Source organism: Cyprinus carpio, chromosome B12, assembly GCF_018340385.1.
Source record: "Cyprinus carpio isolate SPL01 chromosome B12, ASM1834038v1, whole genome shotgun sequence".
NCBI classification, from domain to species: domain Eukaryota; kingdom Metazoa; phylum Chordata; class Actinopteri; order Cypriniformes; family Cyprinidae; genus Cyprinus; species Cyprinus carpio.
In genome coordinates, this window is record NC_056608.1 from 24,151,751 (window position 1) to 24,179,025 (window position 27,275).

The following is a 27,275-nucleotide window of genomic DNA, read 5'->3' on the forward strand; positions in this document are numbered from 1 at the left end:
CAGAAAACCACCAGATTGGACTCCAGACCCATGCTGCTAAGTTTCTAAATGAAGTTGTCATTGTACAGCTGTCAATCACCTAAAGGTGGATTTTTTCCAGTTGATTGAGATTCACAAAGAACTCTGCTTCAGTGTTGCTTTAACACTCTGCAAAATTGAGACAATATGTACTCTGAGCAGTTGATTTATCTCTGGGGATTTTGCTGTGGGGAAAGTACCTGTCATGGAAAGCTGACTCTCCAGAGTTGTATCACTGCTTGCCATTTACTGGATATTTTCTTCATTGCACCAGATCTGTTGTGTACTGCATGCTCTGACAGTGACAACATGTTGACCTAAAATCAGAATCATGTTCCTGTTAATGTGGATTTCAGCAAGATTCCCAAGAAATCAATAAATTGCCACCAAAGGTGTCAGGTTTTTAAAGACAGATAAAAAAAAAAAACTGCCCATTGTTTATAGACATCTGAATATAAGGTATTTTCAGCCCTCAAATAACTATACATACAATCAATTAATATCAGAAGTTAGAAGTCAGAAAGAGCATTTTATTGCCCGAGTATGCTTGTGCATACAAGGAATGATTGTTTTAATTTGTTTTAATGTCACAAGCTTAAAGTACACAGAGATAAAACAACACAGAGAGAGTAAAAAATAAGATGAGAATAATAATACACGTGTATAAATAAATAAATAAAAAAATAGAAAAGTAAATTGAAAAATGAAATATTTATATATTATATAATAATATTCATATGGTTTTTTTAATATATACACAGTATAATATACAGTATGGTCAGAATATGAACTCACCTAATAATACATGCATGCACAGTATATGTCAAGTTAATTTGTATCTCACAATTATCCTGACTTCCTCGCTTGAAAGAAGAAGAGCGTGCGGACGGATATAACACTACACCTTGATCTAACAGGCAAAAAATGTCTCTCACATCAGTAGTTTAACACTTTAGGGACCAAAATGTTTTTTTTGGTTTTTTTAAATACTAGAAAAACTAAAACTAGAAAACAAAAATAGGTCTTAATAAGTTTTTATGTTAATTGGTATCAAAATATATGTAATTACGTTGATATGTAATTGCATAAATTAATTTCAGGTTTAAATACATGCAGGTATTTTTTTGAATATAAGTACAATGTAAGAACATGTCCACAATAAGTGCGTTATGAATTATGAATTTAAATGTAAGTACATAGTAGTTAAGGCCAACAAAATAAAGTGGGACTAAAAATTGTAATCATTTTGGTATTTGAAGAATGACTTGACCTCACACATCTTAGCAGAATTTTTTTTTTTTTTTTAAATTTTTTATTATTTTTTTAAAGAATGGTAGTGCCATTTATACAATGAAACATGTGCAACCTATTCAGGAATATCCCAGCTGTTTCTTTATTCTTTTCACTTTCTATAAGCATGTTTTCTTGGGAATATGTTTTAATTAAAAATTGAATTTAAATGCTTTTTTCCCCTGTCTAATCACCTCAAGTTTGTGTCACTTTCCATCCTGTTCGATTCTAATTACACACAACATTTTGACAACTTCAGTAACTGATGTCTTCATCTTATTAATGAACCAGATTATCTGATAATCATTCATAGAGTTATGTGAACATTTGCCTACAGAATGCTTTAGGCTGCTGTATGACACTTTTTTTTATGACACATATGACACTTTTTTTATGACACTTTTTTGTCATTTCTACGAAGAATCGAAGATTACATAAATTCCATCTGTTTTTTGTCTATTTCTGTCGCTTGGTAAATACACAATATAAAAGCACAACACAGATTATTTTTTATATTTTAAGATTACACTTTTAGGGTATGAGCCAAAACATGCCGTTTTTTGGTGTGTGTCCCTTTAAATGCAAATGAGCTGGTGCTCCCCTTTTCAGAAAAGGGTGGAGCTTCAAGAGCTCATGCTCTGTCATAAAGGTGTCCTGGCATTTTATCCAAGGGGCAACCTTCCGGTCTCTCTTGTGAAACCAACACGGAAGTGACTATAATTCATCGACTGGCCGGCTCCAAAAGGGAGTCAGTCCTTTGAGCTTCAAAAACGCTCTTCAGAAACCTACAGGTGATGTCACGGACACTACGTCCATGTTTTTATACAGTCTATGATTTTATACCCGTCAGATTGTCCTACCAGGGATTACTGTGCATGTGCACATTAATATTATGTCATTTTTTCTCACGCTAAACAACGATAATTACAGTTTTTGCATTACTGTAAGGGTAGGTTTAGGGTTGGGGTAGGTGTAGATGTTAATAAACCATAATTTGACAGGTAGCATTTTTCATTGTCGATTTGTACCACCTACTGTTTTAATGGGAGGTATCAAAAATCTGACAGGGCAGCACAAATCGACAGAACACCGGCAACAACAAACAATCTCATGCACTGAAAAAATTTGATTCTTTCAAGAGATTAGGGGTTCATTTTCAGTTCTTCACCAAATGATTCGTTCAGATTCATTCACATGATTCATTCAGTGACTATATCTTCATATTACATAAATACGCCGACAGGTGGCAAAAAAGAGTGTCTGTGTTATGTCTTAAGTCAACGAACACATTTACTTTACTTTACAAAAAATGATTTGGCTTTATTAAAATGTGTGCATAATCTACTCATTAAATAAATAAAGTCTAAAGAAGTTGTTCAGATGACCAAAGCACAAGGTTTTCTTGCATAATTAACATTTTAATTGTTTAGTCAGACATTTACACATTCATAAATCGGGGATTAAACGTGGAGTTTTGTTCTTTGCTAAATATGAATATATAAACAAGCGTATGTGCACAGTACCTATAGCTGCGCTTTGCATCCGCTTTCTGCTGATTGAGATTGACATGCTTAATGGCCGACTGACTCGGTACACTCTCATTCATTTCATTGACGAACGAGATGATCTCTCGATCTTGTTCAGACGATTCGTTCACCTAAAAGATTTGTTTAAAAAGAACGATTTGTTCACGAACGTAACATCACTAACAACCACATTCCTATGTACGATCATTCTAGTAGCACGTGAAGGCAGCATCAGTGAAAACAGGCAGAGACAATGGTAGCTTTAGCAACATTAGCCTTATAGACCACGCTTACTTTTACTGGAACCATAAGAAATTGTCCAACAAAGTTTTAGCAGTTTTCATTTTCATATTTACATAAGATACTGATTATTTCCCTTGCATACATCAGCATTCAAAAAGAAATGAACAGAATGTAGATGAGTTAAAGCATTTAGTATTATGAACAAGCAAGCAATAATATTAAAAACATTTACAGGTTACAATTAATTTTAGCATATACTAATACATTTTTTAATCAGTGTCTTATGAACAATCGTGAAATAAAAAGAAACAATAGAATATTTTTGATTAATATTAACCTAAATTATGTTAACTGAATTTAATTTATTATTGGCGTGTGCAGCAATGACAGCTAAGTTTTTCCTCCTCATCAACAAACATAAAAAGAAAATCAATAAAACACCTCTGTATTCTGAAACATAACAAGTCTTCATCTCATGAGAAGTAATGTTTAGTCAAACTCGATGGGTTATTAGGTTTTTAAAAACTGCAGAGCAACAGTGGAAAAATTATAAATATGTTTTTCGGAGAACCATAAGATCATATTTCAGACAACGATGCTGCAAAACAGCTTAAAAAAAAAAGTGCAGTTGTCAATCACCGAAAGTGGTTTAAAGTTAAGTTTGGAACAAGCTGATCAAGATTCCCCAAGACCATGACCATGACTGCATGAACAGTGTTAGTAATTTCATTTTCCATTATACAATACAATACAATACAATTTTATTTATATAGCACAATTTACAAAAACAACTGGAGTTGTCCAAAGTGCTTTACAACACTATACCAACAATAGTCAAAATAAAACAGTTGTAAAACAAAATAACACATTAAATATACACAGAATATACACAAGCTGTAGAAATGTGTGGCATTCCTGAGAACAAAGTCAATAACAGTTTGTCATGGGATATCGAACACCAACGGAAAATTAAATAGGTCTTTAGAGTGTATTTAAAAACAGACAAGGTTGAGACGGTTCAGATGTGAGGGGGGACTATTCCAAAGTTTTGGGCCGACAACTGAAAATGCACGGTCACCTCTCATTTTTAGCCTTGTCCTAGGAACATGCAACAAGTCAGAATTAGTAGATCTGATCTGAGCGATCGCGACATAGTATGAGGCTGTAACAACTCGGTTAAGTACAGTGGGGGCCAGATTGTGAAGAGATTTAAAAACAAAACAGTAGAAGTTTAAAATCAACTCTGTACTTTACTGGAAGCCAATGAAGTGAGATTAAAAACCGGCGTAATAGTCTCATATTTGCACTTTCCAGTAAGAAGTCGAGGTGCTGCATTCTGGACTAACTGCAGACGAGAAACACAGGACTGAGGAACACATATTATTATCATGCAGTGACATGTTTGTTGTTTGCAGTTTAAGCATATTATTACAAGTGAAAAAAAAATCTAATTAAAATCATGCTTTTCCAGGTACTTTGCTGTGGCTTTAGTATATTCAAACAGAGGTTCACATTGCTCATATGAACATACGCAAATATATATCTCATTCAATTACAATCTAAACCGAGTAATAGGCAACAACAATTTTGGTTATATATGAAATGGATGAACCCAACACCATCTTATAAGAAAGAACCTACAACATTCTTCAAAGCCATAAAATTTATTCAGAAATACCCTAGGCATTTTTTTTTTCATTCTCTAACTGAAATGTCTACAGCTAAATATGCAAATTTTTTTTTTTTTTTTTTGTAAGTCTATGTCATTTTAAAGCCTGGAGGGCCTCCAGGCAATTCCAAGCTATTCCTGAAGGACCACAGCTCTGCACAGTTTAGCTCCTAATCAGTCACACACCCTGATACAGCTAATCAAGGTCTTCAGGATTACTAGAAACTTCCAAGCAGGTGTGATTTGGAGCTGGTTGGAGCTTAACTCCTTCCTTGTCCAAATACCCACATTTGCAGTTTTTACACTTGATCACTTGACTAGTTCTAAGACGTATTTCCTTTTATTTTGTTTGTTTGTTTTTGGTGAAATATTTTTTTTTTTTTTTTTTTTTTTGGTGAACTTTTTTTTTTTTTTTTTTTTTTTAAAAAACCCTCTAATATTAAGTGATAAAAAGCAGTTGAAAAATTATGTACAAAATAAATATAGGCTACTCACCTTTGCTCCAATAAAACGTGTAGCACTTTGTTTTACTACCAAATTATATGTATATCTAATTATTATTAATATTTAACTTACATCGGAAAGGTTTCCGTGACCTCTCGCGATCTTGGCAAAAAGTCGAGATTTATTTCCACAACATGATGCATGATGGGATACACTAAGCCTTGAATACCGCTCCAGCACAGTGTGGATTTAGTGTGCATTAAGGGAAACTGCGCTTGGACGTTTTTTAAGATCTGGACAGTCTTGCGCACTTACTTCCTGTTGCACTCACACACACTCAAGTTGTGGAGAGTGTTGGTGTGGACGATTTGGCCAAGGCATCCCTCCAGGAACTGAGTTTGAGACCACTGGTTTAAAATATTACATCCTGTTTGATCAGATGACCAAAAACAATCTAGATTCAAGGAGGGTTAAAACAAGTTTTGTGTGAAGAAGCTGCAGACAGTGGCGCAGCGCAAATCCGTGAATGAATGTTCCGAAGTGAAAGTAAACTTGAAACGGATTTCCCCTGCTCAAGGAGTAGGGAGCAATGAACACTGTGTAGGGATCATATCAATCGGAACACAGTTCATGCACGTAGTGGGGCGGGGACCGGGATTGGGAACCGCTGTTTTAAAGTAAATTAAATAAGTAAATAGTTTTTGGTGCTTGTAAAACAAACAACAAAGGCCACACAACATTTATGAAATAAGCAGCCAGTGTGGCATCATTCAATAAGATATGTATGTAAAATGCTACACACTTTTTGTGGTAAAGTACTAAAAGAGGGTCAGGAACAAGTAGCAGCATCAGAGAACCACACAGACAAGAAGACCCCAGATACCTTATAGAAACTTCAGCTTGAGATTTACCTCTGGGCAAAACAACTTCCGCATGACATCGCCTAGCGAAAGGCAACATTACTGGGTGCACTAGGGGGGCCGGTATTCAACAATCGCCCATTCAAGCTTATATGGATCATCTGACTGTCACAGCAACATCAAGGGCAGGATGTCGCTGGCTTAGAGAGACTCTTAGAGAGACAAGGATTAGAGAGACTCTTTACAGGGGCAAGGATGGTCTTTAAACCAGCCAAATCCAGGTCCCTGGCACTTAGGAAGAGAAAATGGAGGACAAATACCGCTTCCGCCTGATAATCCCATCAGTGTCTGTACAGAGTCTGCCTGGTTACAGGAGAGATGTTTCAGGTGACTTGTTTCAGATCTGAGGAAGACAAAGAAGCCACATAGTTTGAGACTAGAGAGACAAAACTAGAGAAATAAAGGTTGGATTTATTTGTTTATATATTTTTTAAAATGTTTATAATTTTCTAAACTTTTTTTTATAAAATTGTTATTTATTTCGACAGTAAGTTTAGAAATGCAGCCATAACAAGTCAATTCAGTAAATAAGTTCAGCAAATTTAAAAGAAAGATAATCATTTTGAAAAAGAGTTATTATATATAATTTCATTTGGGGTCATCCATTTATTATGTCATTGTTTAATAATCTTTATAGATTACATTAAAGGACTCCAAACCGTCATAATGTCCCAGTGTAGTTGCTCCATATTGTTGCACTACTGTACCAGACTGCACATTACTCTCAGCTTGGCATCCAGTGCAGTTCCTCCAGTTTAGCTGTACTGAAACTGAGCAGAGCTGGCACAAACCGTTGAAGTGAATTTTTCAAGATTTTAAGAATCTAACACCATTACTTGAGGGCACACAAAACATTGTTATTGTTTATTGCTCTTTAAAAGACCTAAAATTTGTGTCAGATTAGTGAGATGTCCAAGACATGCACTGTTGGTGGGCCTCCAGGAACAAGTCTAACTATCACTGACTGTCCAACTAAAGTGACCATTGGTATTTCTGGAGAGTCCAGCCAGGTCCTGTCAGTGCAATGGTGGTTATATCTGCACAACCTAAAGAAAGGAAACTCGCTGATGGCTTAAGGTGCACACTGCGATCAGTTACTTACTTAATGTAGAAGTATAATATAGGATTGGAATTGGAATTGGTAAAATGTGCTTGGAAAATATTATCAGGATGTTGACTAATAATTATGCATGCACTGCATACTGAACATTGCAAATTAACTATTGTATCATATTATCATGACCTTTTGCTCAACAACTTGTTATAGCAATTGAATAACACTACACCATAATATAATAGGCCAAAATGTCTCTCACATGTCTACCTCACTGTATACATCCAGAGTGAGGAAAAAGGGCTCAGAAAATCACTCTGGATCCCTCACATCCAAGTTACCCCATCTTTGAACTTTTGCCATCTGACCGGCGCTTCAGAGCCACAAATACCAGGACAGCCAGGCACGAGAACAGTTTCTTGTCATGTGCATCATGTGCATTGTTATACTGGATAAAATATTAAGATGGTGATGCACTTATAAAATGAAAAATGTACAGTCTATTCAGAAATATTATTTTAAGTCTCCAACTGAAATGTTTCAAGCCGAACACTTTTTCTTAGGAATATTGTTTAAACTGAACATTAATTTCAATGTCTTTTTTTCCTGTCTAACTGTAGCACGTGCATCTAACAAGATGGAACGTTTTAGAGTGACACAAATCAATTATGCAAATCAGCTGGATATCAATCACTGATTCAAAAGATTAAAGATGGTCTGATGAAATACTTCCTTGATTCATTTTTTAAACAAGTTACAGAACTGAAAGGAATTGTAGAACAGGAATGACACATTTAATCATTTTGCATGATTTAAATAAACACGAATCTGATTTTCTTTTGCTATTGCAAATGATCAGTTTGTTGAATCATTTATTTTTGGTGCTCGTAAATAAACAAACAAATGCAACATAACAGCTATTACTTAAGGACATATTAACAAACCCACAACCAGTGTGGCATCAGAACCACATTCATTAAAATGGAACAGGACAATATGCATGAAATGCTACGTTTTAGTGAAAATATACTAGAAGAGGTGGGGGTCAGGACACTCATCAGAGGAATAATAATAGCATCAGAGAAGCACACAGACAAGAAGCCTCAGACACCTTCACTTGATCTGGGGACCCACTTATCTGTGAAAAGGAAATATAATGCAATGAATGTAATGTATTGACAGCAGAAATCATTATAAACCTTTAATTGGTGGCTAAAATAACTGAAATATTCACCTGTATTGCCTTCAGACAACATCAGAGGACCCATGGATATGGAAGCACTGTCATAGAAGTCCAGAGACCTGCGCTCCCTCCGCTGGTGTCCAGAGTTACAGTCCTAAAAGAGAAAAGAGAAAATCCTGCTGTGTGAGTCCCTGATAAATATCACTGAACAAACATGATAGAAAGAAGTGCACAAATTCTTCAGAAAAGCTTAGCCAAAACAAATCTTTTAGCAGCCTTGAACATTAAACATCCACACCAACCTTATTACCAAGGGTTTATAAATGGCAGATTTGTAAACCTTCACATTTTACTACATTGTTATTCAACACACTGAAAAATTATTTCACAACTACAGTACTAAAGCTACTTTCTATAATGTAACATTACTGTTATATAAAAGAGATATTAAAATCTCACCGTTGAGCAGCGATTGCTTGACAGAAGGCACAGGTGAGCAGCACAGTGCAGGTAAAGCTTAGTGGAGTTTGCAGTGAAGATGAACATCCTGAAGGAGAAACGGCTGGATGTCGAGACGCCGTTCTGCAGCAGCTCCACTGTGTCGTCATTTGGATTGGGACACCTGAAAATAGCAATTATGTTTTTTTTTTTATTATTATTTGAATCATTCAATACAAAAATGCATTGCATTTACCAAAATATTGAATTTTTGCATTAGTTCTAAAAGACAAAGTAAAATCTCATGCAATCCTAAAAGTGATATATATTGAATTATTAATCTGTGCGCAAATGAAAATGTTTTCAAAATGTTATAGTGAGTTAAGACAAAAAGCACAGCTTTACTCTGTGACGATGAGATCCCAGCGGAGACTGTAATCAGGATCATTCACAGGTGTAGCCCAACCACATGTCCATAACTGAGGCAAACTGACGGCTGTCAACCCCCTCGACACGAACTTCCACATTCATCTTCTGGTCGAGCTCTGCATCCACTCTACCAGTGAAGGGCCGAGTAAACTCATCATCCTCATATGGAGTCATCCGCACCTGATATCTGCCTTCACCAGCGGGGGAGGGTCTTGTGCACAATGCTGTTGAAATGTTCAAGATGTATCATTTTAATACTGCATATTTTTATACTGCATAACTACTGTTGATTAAATGATTCAAACCTCCCAGTGGCTTGATTCCACATTCATTGAAAGTGTTTGTGTTTGAGGATAAACACAGCTGAAAGAAAGCTTGAGGATTTTTCTCTCTGCTGATGAGACCTTCTGACCTCGGTGTCCCCAGAATAAAGTTACTGTAGATGAAGTGGGTGCCGTTGGCCTGTGGACCACAGATATATTATTTGAACATGTCAATCATTATATTTTACTCAATAAAGGAAAAGTTCATAAATTTTCATGTCAGTACAAAAAATTAATAGTGTTACTCTGTAACAAGAGCTCTCAGTTTTTGTCAGCAAAAGCTGCATCTTTTGACAGCTCCAGAGCATTTCTTAACACTATAGGTTGTTTTTCTGAATTTTTTTGTAGACATTCAGATCGATCCCAAAACATTGTGATGTTTCCGTATACCTTTGTGGCAAAAGTTAATGCCATAACCCTTTTAATCTGTTTCTTTTTTGTCAAGGAGCAGATACCTTTTTTTAAATATGCCCTTATACTGCATAAACCTGCAAGTTTCCCTTCTTTGTACAAATAGAATAGCTTTCTGAATTAGTCTCTTGTGAACATAATATTGAAATTTGTCAAAAGCTCTTTATATGATAGAGATTTGCTTTATTCTTTTCTAACAAGGTTGAGATCATATGGATTTTGTTAGCATATATGTATACATCCTACCACAAGATTTGTGCCACAGATGTGTTCATCGTTATCAAAATTGGAATTCCACTCTGCCATTCCGGACCGTTCCTTTGCAGCTGGGATCATTGAGGTGTAGATGTCAGCTGGAAAACCAGCCTCAAAGAGCTGACAGCGAGACACAGACATGGAGCCAGAGCTGCTTTCACAGGTTTCTGAGAAATCTGGAAAAGAAAACATCCAGAAACATTGTCAGAAGTATTAATGATAGCTAGTAAATACAGAAAATCCTATATATTATTTATTTTATTATTATTGTAGAATGAGTTTTACCTAAAGAATCTGGTCTGGTCTGGTTCTCATTACACAAACAGCCATAGACGCTGTTTTTTTCTCTCCACACCATTCATCCTCCGTGCAGTTGAGCTCAGCACAAGGGTCTGAAAGTGAGAACCAAAGAAACAAATGAAATGAAATAAAAAAACAAAAAAAAATAAACTGTGTTTTGGTGTAACTCATGTGTATAAATAAATGGCAAACACATCTGTCAATGTGTCTTATGTGATTCTTACTAATCTTTTATTAATTTAGTACGCCCTAGTGTCATAAATTGTACTGTATACTGCTAACTTTACCGGTGGTTGATGTCTCATTAAGGCGTCCAATATCTGATTTAAAAAAATAATATAAAACAAAAACATTCCTATTAAAGGCACTCATTTTAGTTAATGACCAAATTGTATGTGGTTAAATATATATATACCTGCACAGTAAACTGTACAAAATGGTGTCTTGACAAACTCATAAACATAGTAATTTCCAGGACAGGCTTTGACTCGTATAGGGTGGGATTTGTATTCACAGTTGGCACTCCATGACATACAGACCTGACGGGTGACCACTCCATCTTCCGGCTGTGGATGAGGGCTGTTGAGCCACAGTGGCTCATAAGTGCCACACATGCCTTGATTAACACATGAATCTGGCATCTGAGCATTTTGCCCCATTGAAGAACAGTCTGTACCAGCCATTCCACTCCACATTATAATCACACATGCCATAGGAGGAATAGCTACTATCGTAAGGGTTATTTGTGGCTCTCCAAGGCTCATCCAGACTGGTGTAGTTGTAGCAGGGATCAATGCTTGGGGCGGTGAATAATACTATTATGAAAAAAGAAGAGAGAGAGCATTACATACTGCAGACTAAATGGACTTACATATATGAAAACCTCAAGGTAAGTATATCAGATATAAAAATAAATGAATGTACCTGCACAATATACAGGAGCTGGGATCGAAATTGTTGGTCTGTTAAATTTGTAGACATAATAATCTCCAGGGCAAGCTTTGACTTGGATTGGTTCAGATCTGTAGTAACTGCACTGAGCATGGTGAGAGCCGTAAATTTCACGAGTAACAACTCCATCTTCTATATGAGGATGAGAGCCACCAAGATACAGAGAACTAAAACCTCCACATGACATGTAGGATATACACCATTCAGGCATCTGAGCACTAGATCCATTAATGAAGAGTCGATACCAGCCATCCCATTCAACACGAGTGTCATCAAGTCCATTTATATAGCCATACAAATACCAGTAACTGAATGTGCTTCTCCAGTGGTTGTCGAGTGTGTTGTAGTTATTGCACGGTTCATAATCTGTGTTAGTGAGATCAAAACAAACCAGTAATATTTAAATGATGAACTTCACAAGAGCAAATCTGAAATGGTCATGCACAGCAACAATCATGAGATTGAGATTCTAAAAGCACATGCTGAAAGTACATGCATAAAAAATATACCCATTTCTTTGGATTGTGATTACCTTTAAAAACCCTCATATATTCATTCATATATTTTCTATTATAACTTACTTAAGGTGATGTTGGATCCAGTGATATTATCTGAACTTACATAGGAAACCACCTGTGAAATGTTGTTGACGTCTTTAAAAAAAAAAGGGGGGAAATTAAGACATGACTGAAATCATCTCCAAATTGTGTAAGACTTTTTTAAAAGTGGGAAAAGCACTGTACCTGTGCAGTATCCTGAACACCAGAATTGTGGATTCACAAGTTCATAAACATAGTAATTGTTTGGACACGCTTTCACTCTGATGGGTTTTGATTTGTAATAACAGCAGCTGCTCCAATAAGACCCTGCACAGACCTCTCTAGTCACCACTCCATCCTCTATCTGAGGATGAGGGACCATTGAGCCACAGATTATAGTATGTGTTACAGCTGAATGAACTAATACAGGTCTCTGACATCTGGATGTTCATTCCATAGTAGAAAAGCCGGTACCAGCCATTCCAGGAGAAACGTTCATCACAAATCCAGTCTCCACTTTCATTGTTGGCTCTCCAGGGACGATCCAGATACTGATAGTTGTAGCAGGGATCACTGCTGATGCTGCTGAAAGACACTGTCATGGGACCAGTGTATATATTTATTAAAAAGACTATGGCTATTTTAAAATAATAATAATAATAAAAAATAATGATGGTGTGTTGTGAAATGCCTTCAAACACCTTTTGTGTAATTGATAACAACAAACACATATGATGTTATTACAGTTGAATTAAAGCTAAATTAAACACTTTTTCCTACCAAATTTAAGTCACGTTTAAGGGCCAAAAATAACTCATTCAGGTTTAAAAAAGTTCTTTCAGAATATTCACTGCTCTTGTTTGTTTGTTTGTTTGTTTGTTTGTTTTTTGTTTGTTGTTTGTTTGAGGAGCCCAACATAAGAACTTCTGAGAACTCAACATAAAGTCATTTTTTGAAGATTAGCTGTAATAGTCTAACACAGACCTGATTAATTTGTCTGATCAACCATTGTACTGATTCTGTTTTAAATAGACATTACATTTTGTTAAATAAATTGAATAACATTAAGTGGAGCATAACTGTAAATATATAATTCACAAAACATCTTTTATAAACAGATCTTAGAACTGCACCTGCACAGTATGTTGGTCTGTAGATCGACACATCTGGCTTGATAAGTTTATAGACGTAATAATCTCCTGGACAGGCTTTGACTTGGATGGATGTGGATGTGTTGAAGCCCCACTGGTACCCATTCGTTCCCACAACTTCACGGGTCACCACTGCATCCTCAAGTGTTGGATGAGAACCGTTGAGATACAGTCCAGTGTAACCACCACATCTCATATAACTCGCACACCACTCAGACATCTGGGCACTTTCTCCATTCAGATACAGCCGATACCAGCCACTCCATTCAACAAGGGTGTCATCATATCCAGTGTCCAGATATTGCCGTATGTCTCTCCAATAGTCATTGAGAGTGTTGTAATTATAGCATGGATCAGAGCTGGAATTTGCAAGTTCTATTAGAATAGAGTGAAGACAATCACATAAACAAATTTTCTCTTTTTCTACAGGCCATTGCACTCTGAGTCTGAAATTTTCGCTCATTGAAAAATAAATATGACCTCACGTTGTGTCAATCACATTTACACACTGTCTCTGAAACATTCGTCCGTCATTAAAAATTCAGATCAGGTTCGATTTTCTGCGTTTTCGCATCCGTTGCATGTAGTTTGATAGGAAAGGATGGTGAATACGAAAAAAAGTTTGATAGGAAAGGATGGTGAATACATTAACTAAGAGAAACCAACCGAACGTAATAAAAAGAAAGGATGGTTGGTCGGTTGTCAAATGTTGGTGGTTTAGGCAAACTGCATCTAGTATATCTTTACATCTCTATGCATTTAAACTTTCAAAATAGCATTACACCATAAACAATTTTGTGTGTAAGCTGTGTTGGGAAATTTTTATGTGTAACAAAACTAAGTTAAATGTTAAGTAACATTATGGAACATTATGGAATATAACATTTTCTTTTGCAAAAGTGCTTAAAAGTTGCTTTGATTCAAAGCTGTATATAAAAGTCATAAAATCTGTGAATAGATGTGCATTTTGTTGTTCTTAATTAGGGGACAAAATGCAACACAGATTGGATTGAATGGCACAGACACAACTGATTAAAAAAAAGAATAATAATAAAGATTAAATAAATAAAAACGGAAAAACAACAAGCTTAATTGAAGCAACAATTTTTACATGAATAAAATGGAAAACATGGGATTAAACAGGAATCAAGTGAAAGATTGTAATTCATTATAAAGTCGACTATAAATTGAAAAATGTTTGTACCTGTATGTGGAATGATGATTGCACAATTGATTATTTCACCTGTTAATTAAAATTCAAGCATAACAACTTAATTTTAGAGCATCTTGTTAGGACACATTTAAGTGCCATTCTAATACGAGACATATTTGGTCACAGTTATACATGACATGCAAAACACTAACCATTAACCAGCAACACAAACAGTGAGATCAGAAACCTCATTGTGACAAACTGATCTGTAACAACATTATCAAGATCATTATACACATGCGAAAGGCATAAAAGTAGTCATAATTTTTTTTCCCTATAGCGTTAGTGTATATGACCTGGCAGTAATTTCTGTGTGAATAATAATATTTGCTTCCTAAAATACTGACGTTTGTTGTGCACTATGCAATACCAAGCCATGATAATCAAAACAATTTGCTAAAATATAATATTCATGGCTGTTTAGGTGCATCAGATGCATATGAATAAAATGCAATTGGAGCCCAATGTGATGAAATGAAGAGGAATAACTTTACCTGAGGTCAAATGCTGCTGCAGATCAAACTCAGGGAGATTCTCTCTTCAGCAGCTGAACACAGTGATGATGAACTGTACAGTAGATCTCGTGATCTTATCAGTGCCTTTATTAATAATGGTGGGTGGATCATTACGGGAACCAGGAGTTATCTTTAAACAATACCCTGAAGAAGTGTTACATTTCTTTTTATTTTGTGAGAGATTGTATCGATGCTTGCCATTAAATCATTTGACTTCATTGTGCACTGCCTGCTCTGATATTACAGTCAAAACAATAGTTAATGCATGTTGACCTGGAATCAGATCCTGTTCCTGTTTATCTGGATCAGTAAGATTCCCAGCAACAAGATATAAACAACGCAGTAGTTAAAATGCCCATGAGAAGGTCGCAACACTTTGAAAATTTAAAGGAAAATTGAAAATTTCAAGGTGACCATCAGACAATGAAATGCTTTGTTAATTACAGTCAGCAGAGTTGCACGCAAAACGGTTGAGAGGAAAAGATGCATGACTGCAAAAACAACTCAAGAATGAAGGCAAAGAATTAAGTGTGAATCCACCAGGAAGTCTTTTGTCTCCACTCCCACCATTTTCCAGAACTGCAGCCTACCTGGAGTCTCCATGAAGGACAAGTGTCAGGTAATAATTATACACATCTGAATATAAGGCATTTTCAGCCCTCATCAACAACTACATATCACCTATAAATTATTATATACAATCATAATAGTAATTATTACGATTGATGTGCAACTGCGTAAGAGGACTGGTTTGACATGAACATACTGACGTTTCAGATATAATTATTTATAATAGTGATTGTTATTATTGATGTTGATGTGCGTATGAGTAATGGTTTTAGTAAGCTGCAGGAATATTGTATGATTGAGTGCTTGTCTGACACCTGCCCAACCTTTCAATATCAGTATCAATATCAATTCTTTTCACCTTCTTAAATTAAAACTCAAGAAAAAAAAAAAAAACCAGGAATGATTTTGGTTATTTGAGGAATGACTAAACCTCAGCACCTCTTACCTCATAATAAAGAACTATTCAAACACTGCAGCAACATTCTTCAAATTGTTTAGAACCTAAAATAGAATCACACTTCTCATGCATTTAACAGTACCAGCTTTAGCGAAAACCAGCTAAACAACTGCAGTAAATTACCAGTAAGTCCCTTTCTTACTATTACTAAAAGCAATAATTGATTATAAATAAAGAGTATGAAGCTACCCTGTCTAGTCATCAAAATTAATAACCTTTTTGGTAATTCTCAATGCATTATGTTCATTTAATATGCTTTGATCTGCTATATAAAATATTACACTCACATTTTTAAGCATAGCGCTTAACTAATAAAATGAAAAAAGTGCAGTCTATTCAGAAATGTTCCAGGTTTCTCTTCAAATTTTTTCTCAAATTCTCTAATTAAAATGGTTTTCTCTGATATAATATCTAAAGTTATTTAAATATTAGGTTATTATTAAAGTTTTTTTTTTGACCTGTCTAAAACTAACCTCTAGCTTGTGTCACTTTCCATCCTGATTTATCCAATTACACAAATCAGCTTAATGTCATCAATTCAAAAGACGGTTAAAATCTTTGTTATTGCAGAATTACCTCTAAAGTAAAATAAGATTAATGTAATACATAGAACAGGCCATTTTTTATTTTTTTTATTTATTTTTTTTGGTGAGTGCACAAATTTTCCATCAGAGGGAAACCAAAACAGGTATTTTATCAACCTTTCACACTGACATTGAAGCATTTGTTTCAAGATATAACAATAAATTTAAAGCTACACTATGTAATTATTTTTGTTTGTTTGAAAGTAACAAATTTCAAATAATAAGCGAGCATGTCATAAATCCATCTTGTAACCATGTCTTTCCTTTACCCTTCACTTTGCCAAGCTTATAATCATTTATATTGTAGAGTTGTCAATATCTATTTTGCAGAAAAAATACATGTACTAGGAAAAAAATAGAGTAGGATTTACTTGGAACAAAAAGAAAACAAATTAGGAAATTAAATTAAAAGTAAAGGCTACACACAATTCTTGGTGGCTTTAATTACACAATTTACTATTTTAAGAAAATTATACAGTACTCACACTTTGTAAAAGATTTTTAAGTAACGCTAATAAAAAAAAAACTATAGTTTTAATGCTAGTATCTTTAAATTGCTGGGTAAAATATTGTTTATCATTTCTACTATTAATTTGTTGAGCATTATTACTCAGTGGGTTAAATAAAAATATCTTAACATAATCCAATTACACTGACATTTTGCATAAGAAAAAACAATCTTCTGTTCTGCAAAAGAAGCCAATACACATACAGTACGGGAAACTTAATTGGTATTGTATAGGTTGTACAGTGAATATTGTCACACCCCTGGACTTATTATGTGTGTTTTTGCCCCTGTGATCCAGTTTCTGTCTCCCGTGGTTTGTTAATTTAATTCCAGGTGTGTCTAGTTTCTTTCCCATGTGTTCAATGTCCCCATTAATTTAGTAATTCCATGCACCTGTCTGTCCCTCGTTAGCCTGTTTTTATAACCCATGTCCTTTCAGTTTAGTTTTGGTGGGTCTGTAAGTCAGTATGTGTGTCTTCCTCCTGTGTTGGATTAATAAAGACTCTTGATTATTCTCGACTCTGTGTTCCTTCCGGCACAGTAAGCGTGACAAATATAAACTCAGTTTATCCTGAAGAATCTGTGTCACTCTAATGATGAGTCCTCAGTCTTTAAATAAAACCTGATGTCTCTTTTTTTTTTTTTTGTCACTCTAATGATTTTTTTTTTTTTTTTTTCCTCCCTGCTTGTTGTCTATTTTTTTTTTTTTTGTAATTACTTAGATATTTAAGCACATTTAACAAAGTTAAGCAAAGCATAATTATCTCACAGATCTAGCACACATATTGACATTTAATGTCTGCAGACTGCCTATATTAAATATATGAAAATTATGTGCATTTAAACATTTTGTTTGTAATAATGTGCCAAACAATGTCATCTAAATGTGCCTCTTTTGCCATTTTGAAATATCAAAACAAAGACAGCTTGATTATAAGCAACGTGTTTCTGAATCTCAGCTTAAACCCCCCAAATTGCAGTGTAAAATTGATGTAATCTCCGTAATTTGCAATCAGGCAATGTTATAAATAATGTCTGATTCTTGTATCATTATGCTTGCAGCTTTTGAGAACATTCTTATGAAAAAAACAATGACTTAACGTTACATATGAAGCCAAACTAACACAAACTCACAATTGGTTCTGTCAGAATTCAAAAGTAGGCTATTTACATTCCCAATAATGCTAAATTCCAAGTAAAGCAGGCCTATGTACATTTCTTTTAATAACTGTTACTATCTAAATTACAACAACGTTGTGGATTTATTAGCGCGCAGCATTTAATGGTGCAGAAAAATAACCCAAAATTACAAAATGGTTTTTCATGTTAAACACCTTCGAGAGAAATATGTAGGCTTATTTACACCTGGGAGAGATAATATAATAATTGCGTGTTTACTGTTTAAATAACAATGTATCCAATGTCACAATGCAGAGTAGTAGGCCTAAAGAAACAGTAATGGATGGTGCCATGTGCTAGTCTGAGGACACAGTCCATTGTTTTCAATGTTGGTCACGCCTTCACAGTATGCTTAAGGCACTCGATTTTTAAAGAGTAATCTTTGAGCAAATATTTACTTAACACAACCGGAAAATACCATGCTAGCATCCTGGTCAAGAACAAACGATGCCTATTATGGCTAAGCCTTGCGTCATGTATATTCATGACGTAACGGGCAGATCGCTCAACGATTGGCTAACGGCTGAAATGGAAGCCAGTTGCTCTGACGAATCAACGAATCTCAAATATTAATACATTAGCGATTGCATGCGCAAGGCAAGTTAACGTCAAACATCAGTGCAGAGTAATTAATATTCATGAGGTAAGCCTTTGCCGTAGTAGGATTGGTTATTTGGCGTCGTGTTCACCTGCGCCACAGGTGCGAGTGAAATGGGTAATTCAGACTCCAAACTGCACTTCAGAAAAGCGGTGATACAACTTACAACCAAAACACAGGTCAGGTATAATTTTTTGACACATGTGACTTTTGTGTAGGGTTAAACATGTTCCAAAGCGCTGTTAAAGTGTAACAGATGGAGTACTGTCGCCTGGTGTATTTTTCTTAGATAAAAAAATAAACTTTATACACTCGTTTGGACAGTTAAACTTTTTCTATAAAATTGCATTTTAGGTTTTAGTCATCATTTAATGTCAAAGCATTCAGATCTATGCAAAAAAAAAAAAAAAAAAAAAAAAAAAAAACTAGAGAGAATCAAAAACTTCATGACAGCTGTGTGCAGTCATGCTGTTTGTGTTTTGATTAGTCCAGTCTGCTTTTCTAGTTTCTTTGCTTACTGTTTTACAAGGGATGCTAATTTAAGTTTTAATTCTCAATAATCGCCATAATTGTGTAAACACACCCTTTCCTGTAATAAAGAAGGGTAAAAATAAGGAAAAATATTGTATGTTGTATTTTATTAGAAAATTAGGCATTTACGGGGCATTAACATGTTTTACAGTTTTACAAATTCTGTGAATTAGATGACAAGATGCACTTAATGTAATGAAAAGAAGATACAGGGGAAGATGTCTATGGACTGAAGATGTCACTATCTCTTCTCAGTGCATTTATTGTGAAATGTTATGCTTTTTTAAATTTTGAATAATGGACCCTTGTGTGGTTTTGCAGCCCGTCGAGGCCTCTGAGGATGTGTTTTGGGACCAGTTCTGGACTGACGTCAACTTGAGTTTGTTAGGATATTTTCACTCTGGTTCCTGCTGCTGAGATCCGCGCTGTGTGAGAGAGGAGTCTCCGTCCAATCTGGCAACCCTCTGTTACAGGTACACTCTGTGTCCCATGATAAAGAGCAATAATGAGAAAAAAAAGTGTGGTTATGTGATCTCAACATGGTGGCCACAATGAGAGGAGGCCACTGATATAGTAAAATAAAATGTTTTGTAGATGTGAACATATATGTATTTAGGCCTGTTTTGACACAGCTGAGATGCGTTTGTAGATGTGAACATATATGTATATTAGTATAACATTCTCATGTTTTTTTTGTTTTTTTTTAACACATCTATGTGTTAGTTAGATTCATTTCAAATACATTTTGTAAAATATATGCAGGCTCTTTCCCATATCTCACACATACTTTTGGGACTGAATTTTGGTGCTTAACATGAATATGCATGAATATTGACTGCAGTATGAAAAATCGTTTCATCTAAAAGTGAAAGTTTATGCACATAAAATGAATATTTTTGTTTGCAAATATTCCAGAGTAATATTTATGTTGTTTTGATGTTGTTATCATAAAAAAAAAAATCCCCCCCAAAAAAAGACTTTTTGAGCAGTCTTGAGTAATAAGTTCAAAGGAATGTAACTAAATCAATTGCTTTGTCTAAAGTGGTAATCATTTCTTAAGCTTTAAAACACTGTGTGCTTTTAAAGTGTCTTTGTGTTTTTTTGCAGGCAGTGGAGAGGCTTGTGTTGAACGCTGACTCAGGCTGTGTGTGTGAGAGAGACAGACAGGCCGTGCTGAACTGCACTCGTCTGTTGACTCGGATTCTGCCCTATATCTTCGAGGATCCAGACTGGCGTGGGATTCTTCTGGTCCACCGTGCCAAAAGTGGGCAAGTCTTTGGGGGAGGGGAATTTCAAAATTGCTTTCAGCCCAGTGGGCAAACTTCCCAAATGGTTGAATATGCACTAAAGTAAAACATGCTGTTTGCACTTACTCCCAGAACGTCACCAGCAAACATGAGCAAGCAGGTTTTAAAGAAGATTGAACTTTTGTTTAAAACATGATCTGTGTGTGTGAGAGAGAGTTTTGCCTTCTGCGGTGCCATTTTTACGGTCTCCTGTTACCAGCCTAAACACTGCTCGATTGTGTCTGTCTCAAAGATCGACGGCGTATTAAATATCCTGTGATTAAAGAGATGAAGGGAACAGAATAGATGTATTGATGATGTGATTGTATGCCGTGGGTATGCGTTCAGAAAGCCAATAGCTCCTCAAACACTCGTCAGGAGAGCTCGGAGTCTTGAAGTTTGCTCTGCTTGGAAAAAAAACGTCATGCATTAATTTACTGCTTTTGTGATGAAAAACATAATTTCTTTGTGAAATAACAGATTTAATTGGTGTGTTTGGTTGATGCACAGGATGAAGGCGATGATGGGAGCACGCGGCCGTGGGCGGAGTCTCTCCTCACAGCTATTTCTGATCTGCTTTTCTGTCCAGACTTCACTGTCGAGAGCCACAGCAGGACCAGCGCGGTAACCCTCTCTCTATCTCAAGTCTTCCTAGTCTGGTAGAGGTTTTGACTAATAAAATCAGTTCTATGTTACTTATTCTGGACAAAAACACCTATTAGACAGATAAAAGACCATCGGAATGACATAGAGGTGACCAGCAATAGTTCATGGTTTAAAACATCATCTTGGAGCGGATTTGTCTGAAATATGGGTCAAAACGTCCATTCAACCAAATGGTTGCTCATTCAGACCAAAGGCACAGTTAGTTTCAAATGTTTGCACAGACAACACAAAGAAATATGCAGAAGATGTGTTTAGATATTTACAATTTCCAAACTTTTTGATGTTAAATATGTACTTGAAGTTCCTCTGAGAAGTTAATATTTCAATAATTTTTTGATATATTTTTCATAATTTACAATAAAATTACTAAATGTTTTGTAAGTTTTACTGTTTCATAAGTTGTTTTGATATATATGTATATATATATATAATTTAATTAATACTTAGCTTTTCCTCATTCTTCACAATTTTCCAGGGGTTTGCGAACATTAGTTTGAGAAACCCTAGGCAGGAACACCATTTCTGTCCATCTACAGGTGAATTTAATCCGGTTTAATTTACTTGGACATAAAAATTATGTGTGGTGTTTCATGGATGGCCCTGTGCTATCCAGTCACATCGGGACCAGCTGTGAGTTCATCTGGGAAGCTGGTGGTTGTGATATTTTGCTCAGACTCCGCCTCTCAATCCACAACACCCATGACTCCAACAGGTCAGAGATTCTGTCCCTCTTTACTACCCCCCCCCCCCCCCCCCCCCCCCCCCCCCCCACTTATATCATTCTACTCATTGTACCACTCTGACCTGGAGTACAGCTGGTAGTAGTTTGTCATGTGACCACATTACATTTTTATTACTAACTCTAATCCGATCCCTGATGTGTCCGTGACAAACTGTTTAAGGACCGCACATACCCACCTTGTCAATCATCTTGGAACTTCATGAAATTTAGAGAGCTACTCCTGCGATGGTTCAAGAATTTGGGGGTTCAGATTATGTTAATGTTTTACGAAAGAAGTCTGTTTATGCTCACCAAAGTTGCATTTATTTGATCAAAAATAGTAAAAACAGTGATTTTTGTGAAATACTATTGCAATTTAAAATTATCTGTTTTGTATGTGAATATGTGTTAAAGTGTAATTTATTTCTGTGACATGTGCAGCTGTATTTTCAGCATCATTACTCCGTCTTCAGCTGTCAGCATGATCTTCAGAAAATCATTCTAATCTGAGATTTTGCTTGCCTAAGAAAACATCTCGGATTATTATCGTGTTGATAACAGTTGTGCTGATTTACAATTTTTGTGTAAACCATGGATACTTTGTTTTTTTTTCCATATCTTTGATTAATAGAAATGTTAATTTCTGAAAAAAAGTAATGTCTGCTTATAAATGACTTTGCTCTCATTTGTGAACACCAAGCTAATTTTTGACCCATTTATTGCATCCTCCTCAATGATTACAAATATTAAGTATGTATTCTTAAGCTTAGTTGTTTGTTTTTTTTTGTTTGTTTTTTTAAGTAATGAAGTATAAAGTAATTTGCCCTAAAGCAACCAAGGACATTAATGTTTCAAATAAAGTCAGTTCATCTGCACTCTCTATTCATCAAAGAATCTTGAACAAACAAGAGTCACAGTTTCCAAAAATATGTAAGATATAATAAGGAAATGTTTCTCTAGCAGCAAATGAACATATTAGAATGATTTCTGAAAGGATCAGGATCCTTTATGAAGGATGTGACACTGAAGACTAGAGAAACAATGCTGAAAATTCAGCTTTGCAATCAGGAGAATAAATAACATTTTAAAATATAGTCATAATACTCTCTCTCTTCTCTCTCTTCTCTCTTCTCGAGCGCTCTCTCGTTCTCGCTCAGGGCCAGAGTTGTTGAAGCTTTTATTGACGTGTTTTCTCAGAAGGAAATGTACCAGTCTCCATCTGCCACGCACTACCCAACCCCTGGGTCTCGTTCTTTAGCTCTGGGAGGAAAACAGGTGATGCATTTACGCATCATTTATTCCATTTGTTGGTGATGCAGCCATTAATGTTTGCGTCTTTCTCTGTCAGGACACATGCACCGACCTGCTCTTCACCTCTCTTCCTTAACAGTGGTGTGGTGCGTTATGATCCTGTGGGTGGTACGGCATCCACGCTACAATCACCTGATGTTCTCCTGACAGCATGGGTTCTAGCAGAGGCTTGGCGCTTCAGACTCTGATTGTTTCAATCACTGGAGCAAGAGCTCCGTCGATCACTCAAAGACCCAGCACGAACTGAGCACCAACACCTGACAACCGCTCTGGCTGATTACACCAAGAACACAGCTGCTGCGGGACGCCAGGTAACATGGACACAGCAACGCTAAACAAAAATACATGAGTTTGTTTTCTTGTATTACGTTATCGAAAACCTATTTTTGAATGTTCTCTGAACGTGTTACACAAACTAAATATTTTAAATGTTTCAAAAAATGTTTTATTCAAACTGCTTTTTCCATTCAAATTATGATGAAATTGAAAATGCAAGTTGATAAACTGATGCCGCCTCAACCATTAAACAATGCAGTGAAACATGCATGATACTGTAAGCACAAATAATGCATAGTAGATTCAAATAGTGGCAAACATGTTCTTAGTTAGATTCAGTGCTGAATAAAACAGTAACTTGCATTTCCTTAAATGGCATCCAACATCTTTGTGTGAGAAATATGCAGCATAATTTTATACATGTGAAACAGGAGCAATGCATTGTGTCTTTGATTCCCAAGAATTGTTGTCTAAGCAGGGCGACTAGGTTTTGTAAGGGAGCCTGTGTTTGCGTATTAGACAGTTCAGTATTTCAAAGGCTCAGCTTGAGTATCAGATTTTTCCTCGTGATATGTTTAAGGCAACGAGAGGCGAAACCTGTTTGTAAAACTACCTGTCTCGAATCATAGAGAGAGGGTGAGAGACACAAACACTTCACAACCATCCCAAATCAACTGCAACAGCCCTCAGCTTCTACCTTACAAATGCATATATATATATTTTTTGCATGTAGGATTTTCATTTTATCTTGCGAGAAATCGGCCGGCTGCTCAATAACCCCCTGCTGCAGACAGAGCCTGGCCCCATTCCTGCCAAGAAAATCACGTTTGTCCACCACATCCTGAGCCTGCTGGTGCTTTTATATGGAAAAACTCTGTGACCTCAATAAGGTGCCAACTTGTTATGTTTATTTAAAAATTATGGTTTATATTGTTTTTTTTTAAATAAATCCTGAAATAAAATACTATTTGAATAAAATAATTGTTTTTTACTTACTATTTTACTACAGTATACCATCTTATGTAATTGGTTTGGCAAAATAACGTGCACGCTGTGATGTTTCTTCATATCTCTGAATTTTAGAAGTTTTCCGGTTCTTATGTGTTGAAGAGCAGTGATGTGCTGGTATTCTGGTCCCATTCTATTCTAATCTCATGACTGTCGTGCGCAATCAGTTTAAGATCGACAAGCATTCAGATGTTACCACATACAAAAATAAATTCAACCATATATTTTAACCTATATAATCTTAACTGTACTTTTGAGACTTTTTTTTTTTGTTAAAATATTTAATATTTTCAAATTATTTTCCTGTACTTTTCTCATCTTACTTCAGTTTATTGCTCATTTTTAATGGTGTTTTATTATGAAGTGGTGTGATGATAGCCATATGTGTTAGTGTGCATATGCATCTGTGTGCAGCATGTGTCGGTCTGGTGCATATCGGCGTGTTCATCTTGTTGCTGTTAAGTGGAGAGAGGAAATTTGGGGTTCGTCTGAATAAGCCATACAGTGTGCGAGTGCCGATGGATATTTCAGTGTTCGCTGGGACTCATGCTGACCTGCTGATAGTGGTGAGATGAACACACATACAGATCACATCATATTGGAGATGATGGAGATTTTAAAAGCCAAAAACAAAATGAAATACAAGTGCAGTAAAAGTAGTCCCCTGTGATTTGTGTGCAATATTGCATGTCTTTTTGTAAAGAACAGACCCAAAATTTAATTTAAGTCTTCCGATTTTCTAAAGCTCTCCAATCTCACTCAACACAGCTGCATGTTAAAACTTTGTGCACCACAATTTGGTTAAACATGCATTCTTAATGCATATTTGCATTTATGCATTTGGCAGATGCTTTTATCCAAAGCAACTCACATTGCATCTTTTCAGTTCATGCATTCCCAGACATATAAGCTAATAAGATTTGCATGAGCATTAAAATGCTATTATTTTTATTTTCTTTTTTTTTGATTGACAGGTTTTCCATAAAATCATCACTAGTGGACATCAGCGACTGCAGCCCCTGTATGACTGTATGCTCACTATTATAGTCAATGGTAAGCAAGGTTAAAATTACATATGTTTTGAGAGATTTTCACTTTCTGATAAATCATTGCTGTTGTTCTTCCAGTGTCTCCTTACCTGAAAAGTCTGTCTATGGTAGCAGCCAACAAACTACTACACCTGCTGGAAGTTTTCTCAAGCCCGTGGTTCCTGTTCTGCTCACCTGTTAACCATCACCTGGTTTTCTTTTTGCTTGAAGTTTTTAACAACATCATTCAGTACCCAGTTCGATGGTAAGTTGCTTTGGAAGCTTCATCATTGCTGTAAATACAGTCGCCACAGTCAGTTCTTCATTTAAATGACTAATAAAATCTGAAGCAGCAAAAGTCTGTATATTTGAATGCAAATCATTTTAACCTAAAACATGATTTCTGTGTCAAACCTTTATATACAAACCTACAACTTTGGTCTTTGCAAATCAGTTGTTTATTGTAATTTTTATAAGCATTTGTATTCACCTGTCTCTGAAAATCAGGTAACTTTAACCTGGTGTACGGCATCATTCGCAAACGCAACCTCTTTCACCAGCTGGCTAACCTGCCTACAGACGTCAACTCGATCCAGAAAGCCCTGCAGAAGAAAAGAAGCAGCAACAGCACCCATAATGCCGTCTTCATGGAGACCAACAACCCATACACCACTGCCTGTAGTGAAGGACCGTATAAAACCACACCGGTTCAAACAGGCACTCTGAACGCAAGCTTGAAGGCCATGCCACGTACGTAACCCACTTCAGCATACACACTTGCACTATTCCACCTCAGTATGTAGACTATTAAGAGTCCAATAGCTGTTTGCATCCACATTTTAATGCAAATTTTGATGTCATAAAAAAGCTGGATGGAAATGATGTATCCGCATTGCATAAAATCATCAAATGTGCATTAAAAAAAACATATGCATGCAACTGAGATGGATGATTTCTTTATCCAAAAGAAAATCTGTGCATAAACTACAGTGAAAACGAACAAAAAGGTGCAACAAAAAAAAACGTGTGACTTTAACAGATCGTACCTGAACTAAACATCTCAAATATTCTTTCAGTCATTCTTAAATGTCTGTCATCAAAATTATTTGCTATAATTACCTTCCCAGAACTGTCACATGATTGCATTTCCAAGCACAAGATAGCATTACAGTGTTTGTTACTGCATTCCATCTGCACATTTTGAGGAACAATTATTATGTAGAAAAATAGTCACAGTGGCTTCCCCAGTTTCAGTCATTTCGAACTGGGGGGGGGGGTTTTGATTTTAGCTCTTGAACAGAATGTGCTGGAAACGTTTTTATTTGGAAATAAGCGCAATATTGTCTGGACTTTTATTAAATTGCAACTTTGGATGCAACTGTACTGTAAGTTAACAGTCATTTGTGTCGGCTTATTAAATTCTATAAATGTTTTTATTTCTGTGACGTTTAACTGATGTATATTTTGACGTATCACCTGAATGTAGATTTGATACTCTTTTGGTCCCTTTGTCAATGTATAGTTTTTGTTAATTGTAATGCTTTTTTATTGCAACCTTGTTCTCGCTAATAAAAAGGGCCTTGCTGCTGACGTTTAACAAAGGATTGCATTAAAATATTTAAACTTGTTTGGTTTACTGTTTGTAGGCCCATTGATATAACTAAACAGAAGACATCACAG

The 27,275-nt window shown here is 35.7% G+C and overlaps 2 protein-coding genes across 3 annotated transcripts in view; both read right to left on the reverse strand.

Moving 5' to 3' along the window:
• Positions 1-27,275, reverse strand: part of LOC109054556 (alpha-tectorin-like) — a 168,517-nt gene that overhangs the window by 73,361 nt on the left and 67,881 nt on the right. The gene's annotated exons all lie outside the window — the stretch shown is intronic.
• Positions 12,241-14,919, reverse strand: LOC122139301 (pancreatic secretory granule membrane major glycoprotein GP2-like). The gene is made up of 5 exons (XM_042736020.1): positions 14,852-14,919; positions 14,510-14,563; positions 14,349-14,387; positions 13,127-13,519; positions 12,241-12,588 (listed from the first exon to the last, which is right to left on the reverse strand). The coding sequence occupies exons 2-5, from the start codon at positions 14,547-14,549 to the stop codon at positions 12,335-12,337; spliced, it is 726 nt and encodes a 241-aa protein (XP_042591954.1). The 5' UTR covers positions 14,550-14,563; positions 14,852-14,919; the 3' UTR covers positions 12,241-12,334.

Excerpts from the sequence above, each read along its gene's own strand:
- LOC122139301 (XM_042736020.1), bottom strand. The coding sequence starts at position 14,549 with ATGAGGTTTCTGATCTCACTGTTTGTGTTGCTGGTTAATG. Across the intron at positions 13,520-14,348 it reads AATCATCATTCCACATACAG|AACTTGCAAATTCCAGCTCT; the intron begins GTACAAACATTT and ends CTATTCTAATAG. Across the intron at positions 12,589-13,126 it reads CAGACCAACATACTGTGCAG|TGTCTTTCAGCAGCATCAGC; the intron begins GTGCAGTTCTAA and ends GTCCCATGACAG.